The 23,262-nt window shown below is 38.9% G+C and overlaps 1 protein-coding gene across 2 annotated transcripts; it reads left to right on the forward strand.

The window, feature by feature from the left end:
- Positions 1-1,241: 1,241 nt before the first annotated feature.
- Positions 1,242-22,751, forward strand: LOC143458992 (uncharacterized). 2 transcript variants are annotated; one of them, XM_076955920.1, is made up of 18 exons: positions 1,242-1,423; positions 8,762-10,141; positions 11,151-11,308; positions 11,569-11,686; positions 13,190-13,268; positions 13,994-14,204; positions 14,593-14,812; positions 15,057-15,204; positions 15,473-15,643; positions 15,904-16,064; positions 16,254-16,482; positions 16,575-16,639; positions 16,767-20,137; positions 20,303-20,562; positions 20,755-21,261; positions 21,372-21,665; positions 21,907-22,129; positions 22,255-22,751. In XM_076955920.1, the coding sequence occupies exons 1-18, from the start codon at positions 1,387-1,389 to the stop codon at positions 22,366-22,368; spliced, it is 7,746 nt and encodes a 2,581-aa protein (XP_076812035.1). In that variant the 5' UTR covers positions 1,242-1,386; the 3' UTR covers positions 22,369-22,751. The 2 variants fall into 2 exon arrangements, with proteins under 2 accessions (XP_076812035.1, XP_076812034.1); XM_076955919.1 differs by lacking the exon at positions 1,242-1,423 and adding an exon at positions 4,901-5,166.
- The last annotated feature ends 511 nt before the right edge of the window (positions 22,752-23,262 follow it).

Genomic DNA, 23,262 nt, shown 5'->3' on the forward strand with positions numbered 1-23,262 from the left:
AAGATTCCAAGTTTTTGAAACATTGTCAATATTTGTCGTTACTATATATACATTTTTGTCAATATCACGAAAGCATCGATCTGCTGTCATTTGGAACTTAATTGGCATTTCCTCCTTCAAGCGAAATAAATCGCCTGTGAGTATTCTTACCGTATAAGTGGTGGGCATTTGAAGTATGCTGGGATGTTATTCAGTAACCAAAATCGACGGGTGTTGCTACGAGAAAGTATGTCATCAGCGTGTAGTAAAGCTCGGCGTTCATACGGAGCGTTGCTAATCGTCAAAACGGCTAAATAAACAGAACAGTCGGCTTAGGTTATAAACGGGTTTCCTTTGCTTTCTGGCGTTTTTTCACTAGTAGAGCGATAACTTTGAACATAGTCGAAAAGATCTACAGTTTGTTTCGTGCAAGACAAAACTTCACCGCTTTGTACGACTTGTGAACGTTAGAAGATGAATGAAACTTCTCAGGTTTCATTATTCGATTGTAATTTATCAAATAAAGACTCAACTACTATTCTTTTGAAAAGACAAGTAAGGTAATGTTGTGGATGTGGCTTGAAACGATTTACTTGAGAGATTTACTTATACAGTATTGCCATACAACGGTCTACAAAAACAAATGATGCTGTAAATGTTAAGAACTTAGTTTTGTCGCTGTGTCAGTGTAGTCCGGAGGTTATATTCGTGCGGTAGTCATGTATACAGCATAATGTATATACTGTAAAGTTATAAAGGATATCCTTTTTGGCAAGTACAAAAGCTGCTGCTTACAGTAAGCACAAGTTATACGGCTGCGATGAGAGCTTTGGTTGGTGATGAGATGACTAACCTATATACCAGAAGGGATGACTAGACGAATATGTTACGGTTCGACACAGCCACTTGGTGTAGTAGAATGTTCGGTATATGAGCCTAATATTTCAGTCAAGCGAGCAGCTAAGCTGCTTTAAACTTACCATTTTCAAACCCGTTCATTTTGCCGTGTTTAACTCAACTGTTCATTTTATGCTTCATAGATTTGTGCAATGCTGTACACCGAAAGGGTTTCATTTTACATTCCGTACATGCATAACTCAACGCTACCACTTGAATAAATGCTATTCGCTTGCAGGGCTACCCGTTATAGTTTGGTATTATCGTGCCGTAATTGGCAGTGTTAAAAAATTTAAAACCAACGACTCCTGGCCATTTTGATACAACTATCGTTTAATTTGTCTTGTACAACTTTCGACAGACAATAAGGTGTCTTGCTGATAATCGGATATTAGGTCGTCTGTCTTCAAGATATCAAGTGAAAATTTAATTTGAAATCTCATACCTGCGTAAGTAACGTGGTCATATTGGATTACTTTGTCAATGGGAAAGTGAGACACAAGAAGTGATATGGAGATTTTGTCGAAGACTGCCGACTGGACAAAAGGTAAGAACCATGGACGTTTTATTGCCCTTTACTCGTCATGTCAGTTGCTGCCTTTTTATGGGATTCGGCGTCATTTTTTTACTCATAGGCATAGTTTGTTTCGAGAAATATATGAAAGAAATGATTATTTTGCGGTGAAATTTTAAATGTCTTGCAAGGATGTACAGTAGAATGGGTCAATCTGTTCCCATTAATTCCAAAGAGAAATGCGTTACCACACTTTCGTTACTTACCATTTCAAATATGTTGTTATTGGCCCAGAAAAGTTGAAATCCTTCATACCCGTACAGAATAGACACGAGCATTTAAACGCCACTTATTATCCGATTTCCACGTTTTAAGCTTTGCCATTCGACTTAAGTGGTCTCAAATAGTGGGTCTTATTATGAGACAGTCTTTTACATTTCAGACTGTGCATTGTGTACGCTGTACACTTAAGGGTGTCAGGGATTGCCGACCACAGTGTTATTTTCCTATCCCAGTTTAACTTTTTTAACCATGACCACTTTGCGTCAACACTTACAGACTGGTAGAGAGATGCTTCTCAAAAGAAGGTGGTTGGTCGCATTGTCAAGTGTAGTGTTTGCATTTAGATGTCGCGTTTGGATGACTGCTTTATTTCACTGTACTTTCTCCCTCTTCAAGTGCTGAATCGCGTCATTGCTTAGCTTTCCGTTAGAGAGGTAATGGTCCGTCCGATAACTTACAGCAATCGCTTGAACCTTGACTTGAGTAATGTTCGTTAACGTTTGGTGTTCTCTCTGGTTTGGGCAAACCGTATCGTGGTTTGTAATATTCGATATTGGTTGTTATCAGTGTATAAGATGTTTTTGCTTTCACCATTGCGAATGAATATATATACTGTATTGATCTTAATCATCATGGTGATGAAATGCAACCTAGAAAATGACCCAGGCATGAGATAATTCTACGACGCAAGTAAACCGGTGTTAGGTAACCTATAACGGCACTTTCGTAGTTTGTACGCAAGCAAAATAATCGTACCATATAGAGAAATTTAATCCCTATGTGTTGAAATACGGGACGTACCAATCTTAGTCATAGGATTTCTGCTTCATAAAGTCTCCTATCACTCTCTCTGCTATCAGGTCATGTCAAGCGCTCTGGTGTAAAAACTAAGATTTTAAGGCTTTGCATGCTATCCATTAAGATGCTAATAATTAGCAACTATATCATAGTTGTATACCGGTAACGATAAATCCGTTCTTGATTAAAAAGGTGTTAAGCGTTTAGCATTCGCCCGAGTCCCAAGTGGCCTTCCCGTGATGATATTTACTGCCATGTTTCATTGTTTTTGTGGATACCCTATGCAGTGCTTCTCCAGCTGTGTTCTGTCATTTGTTAAACACCGGTCATACTATAAAGAAAAACGATTTCCCATCGGAGATACGGTTAATCGGCGCCACACACCGAGCATGTAATTTGAACTTCATTTGTTTAACGTGATTTGCACCCTACATAGCTTCATCCTGCGAAGGCCATTTAATATTAAAAGGAAACTCTCTGCGGGTATTGCGCAAACACCTGCACGTGTGAATTACGGAATTGGCGAGACGTATAGAAATCTTTGTATACTTTAACGAAACATTTCTTAATCTTTCAGGAAGTTACAAGTATGAGGTTTTGCGGGGAGATATGGTTGTGATTTTCAGTAGATCCGTGCGAAAATGACGCATTCCAACGGCATGCATTGTTTACGGTTAGCGAAGCGGAAAAAATCTGGACTGGAAAATGGGCAGAGGTTATTGTGGGCGACATAATTTTTCAATGCAGTGAGCAGTGAAACTTTAACCTTTGAAATTCAAGAGGAACTACTACTCTAACACTACTAGCGAATATACTGCTAGCAACCACATAGTCACTTGAGAGTGCCAGCTACTGCATACGCTTAACTGATATTGTATTGACTATTTTTAGAAGTAAATGTTTTTTGGGACTGTAGTTTAAACGCTGTGTCTAAAAATTGATTTAAGTGGTACTGTAGCTACTTTGACATTATCCGGTTCAATAAATTTTGCGGCCCTTTTTGTCATGTAACCTGAATAAATCTTGTTACAAAAGACGAAACTAAAATTGAAAATCCGGCCAGGAAATCGTACTTTCGACAGATAGAGTGTCAGGGTTATGTGAGCTGCTTTTAAATCTTTTGAATTACTGGGGCGTGCAATTCGCGGCGTTTTTCCCATTTCTGAGAATAGTACACTTTCCCATCGCTTGTCAAGTGTTGAGTGGATGGTCATGTAGATAGTTAGTTTGTGCGTTTGCTAACAACTTGAATTTTTATGTCTCATGCTTGCCGAAGTTAGAAATATCAATAGGTCAGCATTTTATACTTTTGCGGCCATGTAACATGTAGTTTGCGTGCAAGCCGGCGACCTAATTTCAGAAAATAGCTTGTACCGGTTCTTCAGAAGTAGCTGAAAGAACTATAGTGGGTGTTTATCGCAATCTTTTCTTGTGAAACAGAATAACGACAAAGATGCCCCAGGGCTCTGCCAGAAAGGCGTTTAAATGTGCTGCGCGGCCTCTAGCCCGTTTGTATGACGTTTATTTGTGTTGAAAGACTAGCTTTGATACTGCAGTTTATATTTTGAGAAAATCGCTTTTGGCTTTTGGCTTTTGGAGGAGGAATAGCTTAATACAGCGTAGTCGGTTGTAATTAGAGAAGTTATATTTATATGATTACACTTGGCGCTGTATACTTATATTGCGTTTATGATATGCGCAAGAGGTTAGTATAACAGTACAAAATTTTCCAGAAATCCACTATACCTCAACAGAGCATTATGGCAGAATAAGTTACATTAATTGTTGATATTCGTCATCTCTTAAATTATTACTTTGCTTTGACGTACATTTGCTGTTACATAGTGTTGTTAAATTTCGGTATGACGCATCAAAATTGCCCACCTTTATAGCGAAAGCATATTTACAAGAAAGTGTAGAAATTTCTTTTCCGTATTGTATTAGAACAAATCCTCAATTTCCTTAACACGAAATGCGCTCTAGTTTGTGTTCTTTCTCTCTTGAAGGTGCGTGTTTGAATAAGATATGTTAAGAGGAAAACAGTCAATATACACTAAGACATAAAGCATTCAGCCAGTCCGTTTCACCCCCTTTACTTTGCTGAATTCCTGAGTTTTTGTTGACATAGCGCGCACTCAACAAGCCTCTTTAAAACGGCATACGGGCCTGGCCCGCTATTATGTCCAGTCAGTGTAGGAATTCTTGTTAAGAAGTAACGTTATTCCTTGTGCGTGAGAAATCGCTTTTCAGTGAAAGCCATCAAGTATTAATTTATGCGTAACGTGCGCATAGAACTTGTTCAGTTCAGAATACCAAGTATCTTCACAAATGGTCAGATCTTCGTGTGTTTCTATTCTTGTGTGTGTTCAATTATAAGAACCTCACAGAAAGGATGAAAAATTCCATATCCAAACAGTATTGATATTGTTCTCAGGTCAGGAGATAGTATTTAATTACATCGGAGTTAGTGTTTATTTTGGTAGTTTGCTGAGCGCTCATAAAACAAATGTAAAGTGGACTCATTGCTTGGATTTATGACCTTCTACAGGCCAATGAACTTTTTATAATTATGGTACTGAAAAGCGCAACTGGTATTTTGAAGCCGTATCTTTAACTGGAATAGCAATCTTTCGAGATAAATATGCCCCGTTCTTGGAATATACGCCGTCTTTTAAGACTGGACAGCAAAACAAACGGTTAGTTTGGATTCTTTTGTTTAATTTTCCCAGCCTCACACCTCATTTAAGAATTATATGAGGAAAATGTAACAGTATGCTCTTACCTCGTGTCTTGACCCCGCTTCGTATAACACGTGTATTTCTTTGTACTGTCTATTGTTAAGTTTGAATGTCTTCTTATTGAAGTTAATGGCTTTTGCTCCCAAAACAGCTGAAATCATTATAGCACCATTAAATACATGTCTATGTAATGAATCAATGATGTAGCGTGATTTGTGGGTAATGGAAAGACATGGAATTATATGTTCTAATAAAATGAAATAATATTCTAATTGCTTGAGTTCCGAGTTCAATATCATAAAGTACATCATGCATGTATACACTAATTCACCTGCAAGTTTAAAAGTTTAATTTCCGTGTAAAACGTTAATCTAGTATACCTTCCATGTTTTGTCATTCTGACGTGTTTATATAAAAGGATCCGCCCGTCTATTTGAAGTGCACTTTTTCCAGTGACCAAATTCCGAATAATTAAATACCTACTTATTTTGTTCTTGCCACCATCAGTATTCCATAAATTTTGAATGTTTAAAGGATTCTTAGTTTTCAGGATAGTGTCATGGGGATAATATTATACATCGAGTTATAAGCGTTATATAAACGGTTGTATGAATACGTCAAACGAACTGTGTGGGTGGCTCCTACATTCCTTCGTGATTGCATTGGTGACTGAAAAATGCAGTGACATCATGTCAATTTAATGTCCTCTATTTAATCACGTGATTTCGCGAATTTCTGGAAATTTGCACAATTCAAATTACTAATCCAACTCAGACAGCGCTCTCCTTGAGATAAATTTTTACATGAGATAACAGTTTGTTTAAATCCAGCATTAACAGACTTGATTCGACCCATTAACGACACTGTTGATATGTAGATGTGTGGTACATTATACACTTTGCCTAAACTTTTTAAGACACCTGTAGAGGCCTTTTCTAAAACCCACAAAACTCTAGAATCCGGTCCAACTAAAACCAAAGTAATTTTACTGGTTTATTTTTTGAACAATTTGTTGCCTGTCAGCTTGTGCTGGTTTTAAATGTGACAAATATAAAGTTATATGTTTTTTTTTTCAAAAAGTTGCAGCTCACTCCAATTTTATTGTCTTCTTAACCGGAAACGCCGAATTTGGTCTTTGCTCATGAAACTGAAGTTGAACGCGGTAGTTTCTTTCTTTCTGAAAGATACTTTAACTATAAAAGATTGAAGTTTCAACAAAAACTTTCCTGCAATAAGAACGGGCATAGATATATTGTTATATCTGATCATTAAAGCAAACTGGAGTCTGTGCTATTGCGTATACTGAAATTATTTGAAATGTTATTGATCCGTTTATATTGAATTTTAAACGAAGAGCTGTCAAATACGATCATTTGGCTTAGTTGCGTCGTAGTGGGCAATCTAGACTATTGAACTCAATAAAATATTCAAATGCAAATAAATAAAATTCCTGTGGGTCCTATGCAGGGTCTGTTTATCATTTAGTTCTAGGTCGGCTATGTCCAACGGAAATACCTTAGTGGGCCAAAAGTTACGTCAATATTACATCAAACGTCATAACGTCAATTCGGGCCGCACAATGCCACCATGAATAACTTAAACTACTAATCGCACAACCACAGAACTAACAACACGCCCGATAACCGACGTTATGACGCTCAAGCAATTTGTACATGAATAAAATAATAACCAACGGCACAACTTTATACCCATATGCATATAGACATACATATTTCATACTTACATGCTTTACCTATTATACAAAGATACCAATACTAGGGCCGCAGAAAACCTTCAAAAGAGCCGCGTGCGTCCTAGATAGTAGTAAAATCAATGGCGCCAGCAGTTATATAAATCGCAAGAGATCTGTTCAACATGTGCTGTATATACAAATATCCACAACAAATTAAAAACCTGAAATAATTTTCGCTGAACTAACATCTGGCCGACTTAGCCTATTGTTTACCAGGTGTTATTAAATTTTTAGAAGTATATTTCTGGCTTAAAAACAAATTCACCCCAGTCAGTTCTATTGCGCCGTCTTTCCACGTATTCCGCCGTATTGTATTCCACTGGCATTTGACATCTCAACAAAATTGAATAAATCCGGTAATACAGCGACACAAGGGGAAATTCGATTTCCTTGCAAGTCGGTGTATAACTGTGTAAGTTGCAGTGAGCTTCGTTGGCGTTATAGTTTATTTACCAACATAAAGTGGTAGAGGCAGTGTCTCATAGTGCATTTAAGTACGCTGCATTTTAGGTTTCTATTAGTCAGTCATTAACTTTTTATGTTGTATGCTTTGCGAGTTACTATTCCTGAGCTATTGCATTTTTGTGCCCTTTGAAATCTCAGTCAGATACGACGGTGCAGCAGTAAAACAGTGGCATTAGTTGGCGCGTATAGCGACCTTTATTTATGATAAAACATGAAAATGCGATCGACGTGATATTTTGCTGACCTTAGACAAGAAGTTCAAATTAAGCGATGAGATTTCTGAACTTCTGAAATTTAAACTTGTACTTTCTTACGCATTTTGTCTGTTTTGCTGTTGCTATAGGTAAGGATTCACTTATAAGATGTCTTTGATGAAAGTTATAAGCGTAACATTTCTCAAAGGATCAAGACATGAATTATTTACTTTTGCAAGGATTTGCCTTGACCGTTAATTCGGTTATTAGTACTCAGTTCTTTATATGAAAGTTTTGGTTGGGGCTTCTGGTCACGTCGCGTTTGGTTTTTTAATTTTAGACAGAAATTTTATAGTGTAATTTTCTCAATTTATCGAGATAAAAGCTTTGTTTCAAACCAATTTCACCTCGCGAATGCTGAATCAGCCTTTTTCAGTCAAGAAAACAAACGCGATTACAGTCAAACAATTTATAGCATGTCACGCTTAAAACCAGCACCAAAACGTAAAACAGCCCATTGTGCATGACGTACTGATGTAGCAAGCAAGAAAAGTTAATTAAGTTGGCTCATATAAACATATCTTAGCATTGCCATTCCGGAAAAAAGGCCTCTACAGTTTCCTATAAAGGCTTTTTATTTAAAAAACGAGGTTTTCAAAGGTATTTTAAACATTCTTACGCGAACTTTTTTTGTAATTTCACTTAAATTAACATTTGTGTAACTACATTAGATCAACTATAAATAAACTGAAGCAATTTTTATTACGCAAAAATCTTGTTGCTTCTTGCGTAATTTAAAACCAATGGTAGTCAGTGTGACTTGGGGTCGGCTTGGTTTAAAAATGAAAGAAAATCAATGAATGGCAAAGCAGAAAATCAGATTTTTTCCGCTTCGAGCGTGTCCAAGTTCGTAGGAAGGCAATCAATACTTCATCCTGTTTAGTAATCCGACAGAAACGTCGCATTGAACAAAAAAAAGTATTTCGGTGAACTTAATTAGATCGATTTTAGTTTAGCTTGCTGTTTCGCCCTGTAAGCGCATTAGTCGGTATATGCACAAAATTAAGAATGTTGTTTTGAATATAAATCAGATAAAGAATTCGTCCCAATAACAACTCATTAAAACAGTTACATATTTCAGTTAACCACGAGGCAGATATCAAAACGGGAGGTGGAAATTCTAAGCCAACGTCCAACGGCACCAAACAGCAAAAGAGAAAAGCTCCAACTGTACCCGGAGAAAACAGCAGAACTGGGAACATTTCAGCTCAGGCGCAGTTCTTTCTTTCACCAAGCACAAGTAGTGGAAGTTTCACCAGCAGTAGTACGACTGGGTACAGTCCCAGTAGTCGCAGCTTCAGTTCTTCAACCGGATCTGTTGGAAACGACAGCGCATCTGCAAACGAAGCTCAAAGAGATTTAGCTGTCAGAGACGCTGAAATTACACATCCGGCTCAGAGTGGATTATCTAACCAAAATTTGTCTTTGAACAGCGGTCTTTCTTTAAGCGAGACCTCAAAGCGTGGTCGACACGCTCGCAGTTTGGATTCCTTAGGCAGTGCGTCGTTTGACCAAACCAAAGCAACGACCAAAACCAACTTTTCCAGTTCGTCAGCAACCGATCTACGGAACAACGAGACCCCTCCGAACTGCTCTAACATCAGCGATTACGTCGAAAAGGCGATCTTAGAGTCTTCTAATCAGTTGTCATCCAGTCCCAGCAAACAGGAGCTTCCTTCGGAAGCCGTCGCTTGCTCACACTTGCCTCCAAGGTTGCTGTCTTTCGAGTCTTCATCCACGCTCAATCATGAGGGCTTAGCCAAGGACGTTGCTGACTCTGGTCTGCCAACAGATACCGGGTTTAAACCTCATTACGTTAGTCTTGACTTTGTAAAGTCGGCAGCTGCTGCAGACGGCCGAAGTAGGCGTAAAGAGAAAGAAGACGACCAGAACACGCTCCGAAGTACAAGTAGTGTGAGCAGCAGCTTCATATCAACCGTTGGCAGCGAAGACGGAAGCACTATTGGTAGTGACGTGGTCGAGAATTTATACAACAAAATCACTGCGGCAACTGCGCGACATTCGCTCAAAAATCCATCCTTTCAAACTCACCCTACGGAAGCTTCGACCGGGGACATTGAAAAAGATCTTTTTCCGTTGATATTTCCTGGTCGCCTTGCTAGTATTCAGAGGTCCGAAGACGGTTCCAGCTTGTCCTTGAACAAGGTCGATAGAATTAAGCCGCCTAACAACGAAACGTCACCGTCCGCCAAGGTCGACGATTTTCTCCAGAGAAACTTCAATAATAACAATAATAATAGAACAGGGAGTAACAAAAGCAGTCAACAAGCCGCGCTTGCAAACGACGGCAAGAACCCCGAAGACGGACTATCGCCTGCTGTAATTGCAACTGAACAAGGTCACAACGGGATTAGGACATGCGAATTTTGCTCAGGCGTTATATGCGATTCTAACAACGACGAATCACATGCGGCTATGATCAAAGCAAAAGATATTTTCGGTAAGTTTTTTTCGATTTTATCAAATTTTGTTTTATATAAGTGAAATATATGTGTTGTATTGTACAACCACCCAAGCAATGCTGTTTGACTTTGGTCGCTTGTATTGTACAACCATTTATTATTTTGCTCGTCAACCAACTAACATTTTTATCTGTCTGTTTCTAACTTTCATGAATATTGCAAACGTCATAAATATTTCAGCACCTAAATACTTCGGTTTATGCGGTTACAGCACTTTGAAACAAGTAAGCTATGTATTTCAACCGAAACAATGTTTACAATCGTGTGCTTTATACCTTTGTATGGTTGGTTCATATATGTTTGCCTCGTTTTACAACGTGTAATCTAACGTGGGCTAGTGTGGTTTGTTAAGTCTGTTTATGTTATCAGTCGGTTCCGTGATGATAGGAATAATTCGTTTGGTTAGCTTGATACAACAGTATTGGTGTAGCATAGTTGAGAAACTTACATAGCAGCCTATGTAAACTTATTTTTGTATGAGAAACTATAAAAGCCCCATTTCCCTAAAGCTAAGAACCTCCGCATGGGCCCAAGTAAAATTTATCAAACATTTTTCGTTTGTACTCATTTTGTTTTTCTTTTGTGCTGGTTTCAAATGTGAGTTGTTCAAAGTTGTTCAAATGTGAGTTCAAATCAAAATTGAGCAAAGAACTCTGTCACTGTCCTTTTCGAAACTGAAAACGCCCCAGTGCGGCATTTTGTAAATGAATTTTGGTTTAAAACGAAGTCATAGCTTGATAAGTTAAAAATACAGTTAAGAATGCTTGATGAATTTGTACATAGTTAGTTAGTTTTAAATGCATATCATAAACAGCTAGTTAAAGTAAACAACATTGCCATCGAGAGTCGGTTGCCAATCGGTTATTCTTTATTTTGTACAGTACACGTAACACGTTGTATATAGTTATACTGCAACTCTGCAAGTAGCTAACTTTGTTACACTTTCAATATCATTCTACGTATCCTAACCTATTTGTAACAATTTAGGCCAGTGTCTTTGTGGAAATGGCGAAGGCCCGGAACTCATAACTGAGATTGATTACTGTAACAGTAATCTAAAAGAAGTTCCTTCAGATATATGGGATCACGCAGATACACTGGTTACACTGTTGTTGGAATCTAATACCATTACTGAACTACCCAAGGTTAGTCAATGTAACATGCAGATTGAAATTAAAGACATTTATTCATTCAGCTTGGTGGGTTTGGTGGTCGGCGTTTGTTAAAGACATTCATTGTCCCTATCCCTACACCTAATTTTCAATTCAAAGATAATGATTGTACTGCAACGGTGTATTAACGCAACGATGAAGTAACGCAGTTTTCTTTAAAATTTATGGATAAGTCGGTTTATTTTGTCTAGTCGTTCAGTATGACTGTATAACCATCGTCTGTATTATTATAGGAGTTGTTCAATTGTCAAAACTTACGGTTTCTATCCGTCAGTGATAATGATGTAACCACACTCCCTCCGGCTCTGGCAAGCTTGGTTAACCTGAACCATTTAGACATCAGCAAAAACGGTGAGAAGCATATTTCCTATTTTGCTATGTTCAGCTTGTTATTTTAACCTTAATGTGTTTCATAAATCGTGTCTATAAAAAGAAAGTTTATTTTTATGGAAAATAAGTAGTTTTTGTACATTCAAGCAACATTCCGATGTTGCGTTATATCGGTTTTACTAGTCTTTCACTGCTTGGCCCCTAGGCAATAAAATATTTTTATTTCGTAATAACACCGTATAATATTTCTGCGTTTGCGTCGTACTTATGCTACTTCTGTTCTATAGTTTCGTCACCATCCCGGTAATTGGCTTACAGCTATAATTATAAAGGTACTTTATACGTCAAACAGTCATTAACGATATGTTTCACGATATAATCTGGTCGCTGAATACAGTAATATAGGTCTCAGCACACACACATATCTTTTGAATTACTTTTCGCGGCGAATGTTTTCTCAAAGCGTTTACTTTTGAGATGAAAGCGACTTTTTGGAATGTTTCGGCTTTTATTGCCACACTTCGTCGCAATCACGCTGTATGAGTACGTTGTCCTCAATGTTATGGAATTTAGAATACGTAATGGAATGTAGCAAATAGATATTTATAATGTCAAAACAACATCTTCTTTGACCAGGTAATTAAAAATGAACTAACCCAGTCCACTGTATTCTACCGTCCACTCTATTCACTTCAGATACCTGTAATAAGCTTTAACTAGGGATGGGCCGATACGAACCCAAACCCGAATAGATTCGCCGAATATCGCCTTTATGGAAGATTCGGGCGAACACGAATATCAACAATGGCGAACCCGAATACAATATTACTTAAAAATTTACTGACTTTTTAAACACTATTTTTCGAAAGAAAGCGATTTGTTCATCGATTATATCATGTTACAAGCAAGACACAAACTTTTGGATGAAATTTTATTGTTTGGTTCTAATACCAACAGATTCGGGATTCGTTCGTGTCGACCTTCATGATATTCGGGTTTGCACGAACTCGAATAATCATCCTCGTGGCACATCCCTAGCTTTAACCGATTGAATGTTTGACATCAGTTGACTGGTTCGCTGCGAGCTGCGATTCAGCGGCTACAAAGTTGTAAGATAGTGTCATCTGACATAATGCAGCCCTGACTGTCAGAGTTTCGGTTGAGTTGATTGTTATGTAAAGACAAGCACGTTCGCATTACGAGCTTTATATAATGTTTGCTATGGGTAAATGTTTTCGCTGGCTTTTCATAAGTTTGCAACATCGCCAGGTGTTTTACCAAATTTTATTCACTGACTCATTTGATTTGATAGAATTATCTCTGACTGGTTTCGTTATAAGAAATTGTGCCAGTTCTTTGATCTTCGATAGCCTTTGGTTAATAAAAATACTAATTCAACCTTTGTAATTTAAGGAAATTAACGTAAATTATGCTGGTAGATTAAGAAAAAATGTGTAAATAGCCTAATGGAACGTACTCTTCGAAGACGTTTTTAGATTTTAATTTTATAAAATTTCTTTGTAGTTGTGGAAGACCTTCCAGAATGCATTCGCTGCTGCAAAAATCTTCAAGTTTTGGACGCCAGCGTCAATCCTATCGAAAGGTATGTTTTGGTCATGGCTGGTCATTAACCTAATTATGTTGCTGATGTTAACGCCGCCGTGCTGTTGACGTTGATATTTGACACGTTTCTACTATCCTCATTTATATCGATCTATACTGTATGTTGGGTGTGTCGTATAGATTGTATCAAAAATGTTGCGCATGCTAAATTTTGTTCGTATAGGTTGAATACTATTCATAAAATAGTAGTCTTCACTCGACTGTACAAGCCATTTTATTTTACGAAACTTGCCAATTAACACAATGCATTGAATTTTGTCGTCTCGTGCGTAAGCGTTGTGTTAGTACATCTTCATGCAATAAATTTTGTCTGTTAGCCTAGAATTGCCATAACCAGCACGGTAATCACTTCTTCATCCCTATCGTTTTTAAATTTACTTTCAGCAATTGGAAGTCGATAGGCACTTTCATATTGTACTTGACTTAGAAGTCTCCTTGTTTTGTGCTTGACTTAGAGCTTAGGATTAACTGTTGATCCACTAGCTGACTAGCACCTATTGAAATACTGCATAGTTGGTATTTGTATTGCATTTCCTTAAAAACCTATTAACATTTAAGGTAAAAATCAAATCACGGACTGTGTTCCGTCCACTGTGTTTTTTTGTGGTTTATTTGCTGCTTTGTAATCTACCGGAAATTGGAATTATAGGGAAAAGCACTTTACATGATATTTGTTTTACTTTACTTATCTGTTTCTATTTTAAGGTTGTCGGAAGGATTTACTCAGCTAATGAGTTTACGCGAATTGTATATGAATGATTGTTTCTTCGACTTTCTACCGGCAAATTTCGGTCGAATGTCTCAACTTTGCGTGTTGGAACTGCGAGACAATCAGCTTCAAATCTTACCCAAATCTATGCGACGTTTAACACAGCTTACAAGACTGGATTTAGGCGGCAATGCCTTCCAAGAATGGGTAAGGCCAGACCGTAGAATTTAGATTGAGCAAGTGTTTATGCGAGATTTAAATTTTTACATTGTTACTTTTTGATCATTTTGCCCGTGACCCAAATTTTGAAAAAGATTTTAAAGCTGTTTTATCAGTTGATGCCATTGAATTTGCTGCACATGCTTTAGTTTCACGGTTTAAGCAATGTTGACGTGATTTTAAAGGAAAATGCGCTACAATGTTAGATGCTCTGTTATCTTTCTGTAGATGACAGGAATCTGGGTTAAATTTTACCAAGGGGCAATAGGAAACTTATGTTGACACGGAATCTTATATTTGCGAAAATTATTCAAACGAACAACGTTTTAAAGCCGATGAAATCATGATTTAATTGACGACATTCATTGTTTTACAGCCTGAAGTGATTTTCAAACTTACCAACTTGACCGAACTGTGGTTGGATTGTAATGAATTGAGCAAGGTACCACCAGACATCGGTGACTTAAGTCAACTTAAGTACCTTGACTTGAGTCGAAATTTTCTTGAGGCAATTCCAAACCAGATTGGTTCGCTTGAACAACTCACCGACTTACTGTTGTCCGAGAATAGCTTATTAGCTATTCCTGATACTATTGGTGAGACGTTTTAGATGTTATTATTGTGGTTTGTCCTGATAGCTTTGGAAAAATATAGAAAGCTAATTGTAATTTTATGTAATTGTTAAATTTGTAATCATATCTGCTAATTAAAAGTATATTACAAAGTTGATTATTGTCCACTATGTGACCGTTGCAATTAATTTGGTAAGCGTTTACATGGCAAGTTGAATTCTTTATCATGTTAATTTCATCACATCATAAGAAATCGTTTTCCTTTCAGGTTTTCTCAGCAAGCTGACGCTGTTTAACTTGGATTTCAACCAGGTATCATCGATGCCAGAAAGTTTTGGAAAACTTCGCAGCTTAGAAGAGTTTGACGTTTCACATAACAAGCTTGAAAGTCTTCCTACTTCCATAGGAAACCTAAGGTGTGCATATAACGTAGCATTTGTCAGGTTTGGTATTAGTGTATAATGTCATGCTTACATTAATTTATCGTTAGTTGTGAGCGGTACAACCTACGTCTTGGTCTGATGATAATCTCAAGTTTACACTGTAATCTAGACTCATATCTTTGCTGCTATATGTTTTTATCGATTTTGTTTGGAATTTGACGTAAATTTTTCAAGTTGTCAAAGTTCAATATGTCAAAGTAGGTTCAGTTTCAAACTCACTTAATCCGTTTCTCGTTTGCAGGTCACTTCACACGCTTCTGTTGGATGACAATAAGCTTACATCTATTCCGAGTGAAATTGGCCTGTGCAAAGCGATGAACATCCTTCAAATAAGTCGAAATATAGTCGACAGGTTGCCTGAAACAATCGGAGACCTTTCTCAACTTCGAGTTTTCAACGTTTGTCAAAATCGGTAAATATCGTTATTCACATTTGGTAAGTTAAAATATTTTGCCTTTGGCAATGGTATTGTTTGATCGCTTGTGGTATGAATTACATCAGTTTAACAGAAAAGTTACTAATATGGAAAAATGCTGCAGAAAATGGTCTACTGCATGAACAGAACTTGTATTATCCTTTTATTTTGCACTTTAGTATTTTTTTTTATTAAGGTGTATTTTAAATAAAATCAAAAATAAGGGTATGCATTAATGTTGTTATTTTTACGTTTAGCCTACCCTATCTGCCGATCAGCATGATAAAATTGTCTGGATTGGAGGCACTGTGGATTAGTCCGAATCAGTCAAAACCGAATGTTCCACTAGAAGCCAAATTGGACAAAGCAGACAGTCGTCGTATTCTTACAAACATACTTTTTCCACAATCTGAGAACGGTAAGCTTGTAGAAAAAGCATTTATCCACTTGGATTTTGCTTCAGTTTAACTTTTACAGAGTCAAATAAGTGCAAAACTCTGTAGTATGGCACCGTGTCTTGTAAGCAAATTATCTTTTGAATTAAAATCCTTGCAGTAACTTTATTGTGAAACACTTAATTGCCAACTGAGTTTGTGCTCATATGCAGATCTCAGCCGTGCTAATAAAGTTCTCAGTCTCATTGGCAACAACGACGAATACGCAAATGACGCAGCCGATGATGACGATTTGGAAGCTTACGCAAACCGTGAACGTGGAAAAACTCAAGTCTTTTTTAACCTTGACGCCATCACGTACAGCACAGACGAGAAGAACGAGATGGATGTGGATTACGATCAAGATGATGAAAATGAAAGGATAGATTACACTTCCGACAGGTGAGTTAATTTAAAGGTGTTGCCAGATTAAAAAAGTCTATATGTTACCATCATAAGCAGTAATAAATATGTTGTCATTCAATTTTCTGCAGCACTATCGATGCCTTAATAAAACAGGGTGATGAAAAGTCGTCATTACCTGAAGTGGTCAACTCAGGTTAGTAATGTTTTTACTGTTTTTCTTTCGGATATAATTCTAATAACGAACAAGCAATGGAATTGTAGATTGACACTGAACACTGACAACATATAAAGAAAGTTTAATGAATATTTTTATTTTTTAGTATCCTGCGGAAAACATGAAAATGTGGACGAGTATTCGATTAGTGTGTCCAATGAGAGCAGAGCGACTGGATTGTCGGTATTTTCCGGTAGTCGTGACTCCAATACTCCAATCTTCAAGGAGGAAAAACCGACCATGAAAACAGCCAATATCTTGAAAGTCAAGCAAGACACCGACCGGGTCTTGGAAGATTCGGATGAAGAGACCTTCCAGAATGGATATTTGAAGGAGCAGTATGGAAACCTCAGATCCCTTACAAAAGAGATACCTCAACTTACAGGATTCAAATCTGGCTACTCAGAACAAGAGGGTGGAACTCCAACGGAAGATGAAGATATTCCTCTTTCTGCAGGATTACGCACGTGGTCATCTCATTCCAACCTCCCAACCGCACTCACGGAGCAGACAGTGGAGTGGAATCCTGATGAGGTGGAGATACTAAAGACAGAGGAAAAGGTCGCTCCTCCCTTCAAAAATACAGCATCTCGTCTTCCGTTACCCACAAGAATTACTGGAAGTGAACTTTCAGCTGACGCCGAGGTAAATTCTCAAGCCATAAAGCAAGTGGTCGAAATTCCAGACCCTAATCTGTTGCAGCAAACCAATGGTTTTGCTGAACTCGACAATCTAAATCAAGAAGAAACTAAAGCAAGCGCAATCAACAACACAAGTAATCTATTGGACTGTCTTGAACAACTGGCCAAGCAGAAACATAACCTAACAACCGAAAAAGAACAGCGCGTGCCGTGTATAACAGATAACAGAGGAACCTTATTGCATGCATCGTCAGTCACAAGTGCTGACAAGTCTCGTACGAACGATGCTGTTAATGGGAACAGCAAACATGGTCAGGTTGTACCGAAACAGCCCGGGGTTCCCATTTTCCAGAACATTCCCTTTATGGACAATGACGAGGATATGTCGGCACATAAAACTGTCCGCCCGGAACTGGCGCCTAAAGACCCTAGGTTACGAAATCCAGCTCATCCTGCAGTTAAGCCTGATGGGATTGTCGAAAGTTCAAACTTTAATTTACGCCATAATAGAGCAAAGGCAGAGCTGCGCGAAAATGAAATCAAATCCGACAGCAAAACCGTCGCATCCAAAAGGGAAGATTTACAGGAGCAGGAAAATTACCAGGTTTCTTCTGGTTTTGTCATGGAAGGAAAACCGTCTTCCGTTACATCCGGTGAAAGTTTGCCAGCCACTGACCACGACTCTGGTGTAGGAAACGATGTTGAGAGTCAGGAATCAATTCCGGATGTGCAAGAAGAAAACAATGATCTGGATATAGTGATTCCTTCTCCCGTAGTACAAAGCAATTCAACCGCATCTTCGATGAAGAATAATTTTGAACCTACTTCAAATCGATATGTGGGTTCATCGGCACTTCGAAAAGACGAAAGAGGCTGGATTGGTTTAGTTCGCATTAATGATACAACGGAACCTAACAAAGTTTCACTATCTAATGAAAATCATTACGCTTCGCCGAAGGCGTTGCATCATGCCAATAGCACTCTGCATAGGTCGGCTTCATCTCAGCCAAACCTGGAAGATATGAGGGTTTCGCAAACACGTTATGCTCCAAGTGTTCCAGTAGACTCAACAACGGTCACATACAGTCATGATTACAATAACTCGCGCATCGGGAAAGATAAACAAAAGTCGCTCAGAGACAACAGCAATAACAACCGAGTTTCGGACAATATCAAAAAATTTGAGAAGTTTTCCGACAGTGCTTACGCTGTGCCGCCACCAAAATCCATCTCAAGTGACAACCGAATGTCCGATAAAAAGTTCAAAAATGTTTCGGTTGACTTTCAACCAAAGCCAGCTATCAATGCTAAACCAAAACCGCCGACGCGGGCGAAACCAACAGCCGTTGTCACCATACTGCCAAACACCAAATCACTGAAAACACCAAGTACGGCTCCGTTAGCCAGGCCTGAAGCGGTGGAAAAAGCTGATAATGTGACCGATGTTTTCACTATAAACCGTAGCGTGAGGACGGCGCCCAAACAATCCCCTAAAAATTCTGATTGGCAAACACAGAACGGTAGTCCAGAAGCTCAGCCAGTGCGGCGAGTATCAGGTCACCAACGAAAGTCAAAGTTTGAAGAGGCTCTTGCCGCCACTAAGCATAAGCACTTCCGCGATAAATTGGAGGAAAAAATGATGCAACAGCGCAATCCTCCATTGTCTTCAAGTTGTAGATCGTCCCGGTTTGGAACCTCCGATATAGCTCATATTCCTCGTATCACTTCTCCTGTTCCTCGCGCCTTGTCTCCGCACGCAAACTCGACTCCGCTGGAACACCTGACAGCAGATAGCAATTGGTCTCCCGAGATGTCTAGGCCTGAAGGAAGACGAGATTCCGATTCCCGGAAGCCCAAATTGAACTCGTTGCATTCAAGGCTCAAAGAAAAACTTGGTCCCGCAAATTCAAGTTACAGCAATGAGCAGACGACAAACCCTCCTCCGCGTAAATCACAAGCCCCTGCCGCCCGCCCTTTGGGCAGAAGGGGTTCCACCCAAAGAAGCTCCATGAGAAGTTTGAGCGGAAATGATGTGGAAGAGAAAAATGGTGGCAATAACGAAGCGGATGCAAAGAAGAGTTTGGAGGAACAACTTGGACAACTATTGCTTGATGGCTCCTTGCCGTCACCAAGGCAACAAGAAGACCGTGGATTTAAACCGTACGTGTTGGAAGATCAGCGGCCGCGTCATCAGAGCCATTCCGAAGTTGTAAATGACTCACAGTTTCCGCCTCCCATTTCCAGAAAGTCAGCAACTCTTAACCAAAATAATCACAAGGCCCCGATGCCAGCAGACTGGAAGCATCAACTTCTACGTCATATCGAGCGTAAAAAACATGAAAAAGATGAGATAACAGCCGTTCAGTCGGTGGGTCGTAGACCTTCCGATCAGGATCCAAGAGCACGCGCAAAATCGCCCTTTACTAATGAACGGTATTCAAACCAAGAGCTTGGACTCCCTCGAAATTCTCAAACCCGCAGATCATTTGCACGAAATGAAGGAGAAGGTTCTCAGCCAATGACAAGATCGTCAACGGTTCTAGAAGTAGGTTCATCGCTAAAGCGAAATAGCGTGGCAGCCGGCGAACAAAAGCCCAATAATTTCGTTCGCAGTGCGCCCAGTCAATCCAAAATGCCGGGCAGACGTTCGTCCGGTAGATTTTTGCGAACCCGAACTCCAGGGCCTGAGATGATTAGTTCCGAGCCGAAACGAGTTGATCTGGCAATTAGACCAAAGAGTGCAATGGATATGCCAAGTACAATGCCTGCCAGTTTCGACCCAACACCTTATGGAAACTCTGACTGGGACCTAGGAAAGCGTACGGAGCCCAAACAGGTTAAAACATCGATTTATTGCAATAACAAGCATTGTAGGCTCGAAATGTCAATACAATGTCATCCATGCAATACTGTAGATATGTAAATACTTATTATTACAACAAGGCATTGTCTTTTGTAGAAACTTGTTTGTGTAATAACAACATTTGCATTCCATCTGTAGGAAAAATCTCGTACGTTGTTCTCAACAACTGCGGCCCCGCCCAGTTACGAGGATCACATTCTTCGGCAAGCAACTGCAGCCGAGAAACAAGATTATCACGATTACGTAAACGTGGAATATGTGAACCAGCTTCGGTCGTCAGTTCGCAACAAACGAACCGAAAACCAAACCAGTGCTTTTGCTGAGAATTCAATGCAGGATCTGCAAGGACCATTCCCGTTACGTTCCACGGGTTCACATGAATCTGTTCTCAATTCCAAGTAAGTTGCTAATGCAATGCTTCCTTTGGTAAACACTTTGCTGTAGTGATACATCGTGAGTATAGTATGCTATATATGCATCGAATTATATCGGTGATACGTTTAAAAAGATAAAATACCATAAGTTACATAGTATAGCTGTATAAATAAGGTAAAACGGCTTTCATTCAATTTACTGTTATCGTTCCGCAGGACCGAGAAACAGTATACCTACGATATCCAACCACCAGTTACCCTTGGCATGCGTGGTTCCTCCTCGCATGATTCAGCGCTTGATAATCCCTACCAGCAGCCTACACATCGATACCATCAACCTCAGCCCGCCTACCACGAGTCTAATACCTATGCTCAGCTTACGCGTATTCCTCATGGTTACGAACCACAGGATTATGGTATTCCACGGTATCATCCTCAGTACTTATCCCAAGTTCCACAGGATAGAAAATACGGAGTTATTCCTACTCCTATGAAGACGAGTCGACGATCCAAGAAAGCTACCGACCATAGGGAGCATGACAAAAACGAACGTTCCCATTATGATGATAGATACTATAAACCTCCACCACCTCATCATCATCGTCATCAGGATCATCAGTTGTATCCTCCGCCTCCTGCTGGTTTTAATGACAACTACGGTGAAGCTGTTGCTCCTTTATCATCCTCTCTTCAAAGAACGTACGGAGAGAGGGAGGATGAGAGGTAAATATAAGATGGTAGATGGGATGTGGCTTTTGTCTGATGATTCTTTGTTTCTTTTCTTTTTTTGAGACCAAGCTTTTAGCATTTATCTATTCCCATATTCTTTTTAGTGTTGCATCTGCGTTCCGACCATATCACCAACATCAAAATCATCCACGTCAGCAACCACCTCCGACCCACGGTTATCATACAAAGCCTCAAGCTCTTTACGATGATCACAATGTATATCAGTCACAGCATCAGACCTTAATTGATCATCATCGCCATCATCATCGGCTGGACAGAGGAGGAAAAGCCCGACCACAAGAGCAGATATACAAACATTCGTCGGAGCACTCGCGTCACAGAGCTGGTCAATATAATCGGATATTTGATGACGACCACTCTCCTGAAAACGACCCAAGGTACACCTCGTGCTTTAAATAAAAGTTTGTCGTATTCTTCTTACTTGTTCATAAAAATCCTTTACGTATGAATTTTGACCATTAATAGGAAAGGAAAAGGTAATTACATGGTAACTTGTGAGCGATTAATAAAGTATGCTGACTCATGTAACAAGCATGCAGAAAGTGATCGATTGTATTTATTTGTGTTAAATGGTTAAATAATCTTATAAATTTATTTAAATATCTTCGATAATTTCAGCCCCAATGGTGAGTTATCTCGGCATTGGAGAGAGACGGAGCCTGGTGTGGACCTTGTCACTGTAACTGTCTGCAAAAACCCAACCTTCGGCTTCCACATCATGGGAGGAATTGATGCTGGAGGAAATCCCTATCGACCTGATGATGACGGGGTCTTTATTACCTATGTTGCTCCTGGAGGAGCTGCAGATGGGAGTGTGCAACCGGGAGATAAAATATTATTGGTGAGTTTGTACAATTTTCCACCACTCAAACATGTATACTTCCATTTGAAAAATTGCATATTTTACGTTGGAAAAACTATGCGACGAATAACAATCAGTTCTAATAAAGTTCAATCTGTCTGCAGGTAAACGGTTCAGATTTTGTTGGAATCACACACAAGCGCGCAGTTGATCTTCTGCGCAACGCCGGTCACGTCGCTGTTCTAGTTGTCGAAAGACTGAAGGGAAGAGCTGTATAAGTAACGTTTTGCCACTTTTCGTTTTGGTTGTATAATACACTGCTGCTTTGGTGTAGTACGTTGAGTTTTGTTTGCTACTCATAAATAAAATACTATTTTGCCCAGTTATGCAGCTTATTTGCCGCCATTTATTTATCCGTACATCTACGCACGTTTATTGTTTTACAATTCACAATCCTGGTTCAATGTGAAATTTGTGAAACACTTTCAGTTTGCTGTTCTTTTTGTTGTTCATTCTACGCGGCGCACTGCCGATTTGTTGAGAGTTTTTGTTTTTTTGTATTTTATTGCCTTGCTAAAAAACCTGTGTTCTATTTGGTGTAGTAGAGGACAGTATTATTCTTATTTGTTATAAATAAATTATTTCACCGTGATATATGAAAGTCAAAGTCAACATTTTTCTTCAGAAGTACTTAGGGGCCATTAAAAGATTCAATTCATTTATTCACCACACAGATCGAAACTATTAACAATTACTATAGACTGTGTGCATATACTCTTGCAAGGCAATGAAAGACGGCAGGGCCATTAATCTTTCTTGCCCTGAATTACGATAACAGAATTACACAATTTTACATCCACGCTCAAAATTGTACTCTTTGACACGTTTCAGCGCGGATCTGAAGAAACTTCTCATTTTTAAGTTGTAATTTTAGGCTATTTTAAACCTACATTAGTTCAACCGGTGTTTACTTACAAAAGTTTTGTAAGTATCTTATAAGATAAAAGATTTAATACTTTAACGGCCATTGAAAGCGCGGGGCTTGTGGCAACTACTGAATTTGTCACTACGTTAATCCGGTTCGGACCTACGCCGGAAAAGTCCCACTATTGACTATACCCGATACAGCTGATGCCATAAAAAGAAAATTTCTCAGTAGTGACAATAATCAG

Source organism: Clavelina lepadiformis, chromosome 5, assembly GCF_947623445.1.
Source record: "Clavelina lepadiformis chromosome 5, kaClaLepa1.1, whole genome shotgun sequence".
NCBI lineage: Eukaryota > Metazoa > Chordata > Ascidiacea > Aplousobranchia > Clavelinidae > Clavelina > Clavelina lepadiformis.

Bases quoted from the DNA above. Each gene is read 5' to 3' on its own strand.
- LOC143458992 (XM_076955919.1), top strand. From the start codon at position 5,112: ATGCCCCGTTCTTGGAATATACGCCGTCTTTTAAGACTGGACAGCAAA. The intron at 5,167-8,761 runs GTTAGTTTGGAT...TACATATTTCAG, and splicing joins ACTGGACAGCAAAACAAACG to TTAACCACGAGGCAGATATC. The intron at 16,065-16,253 runs GTAAGCTTGTAG...GCTCATATGCAG, and splicing joins TTTTCCACAATCTGAGAACG to ATCTCAGCCGTGCTAATAAA.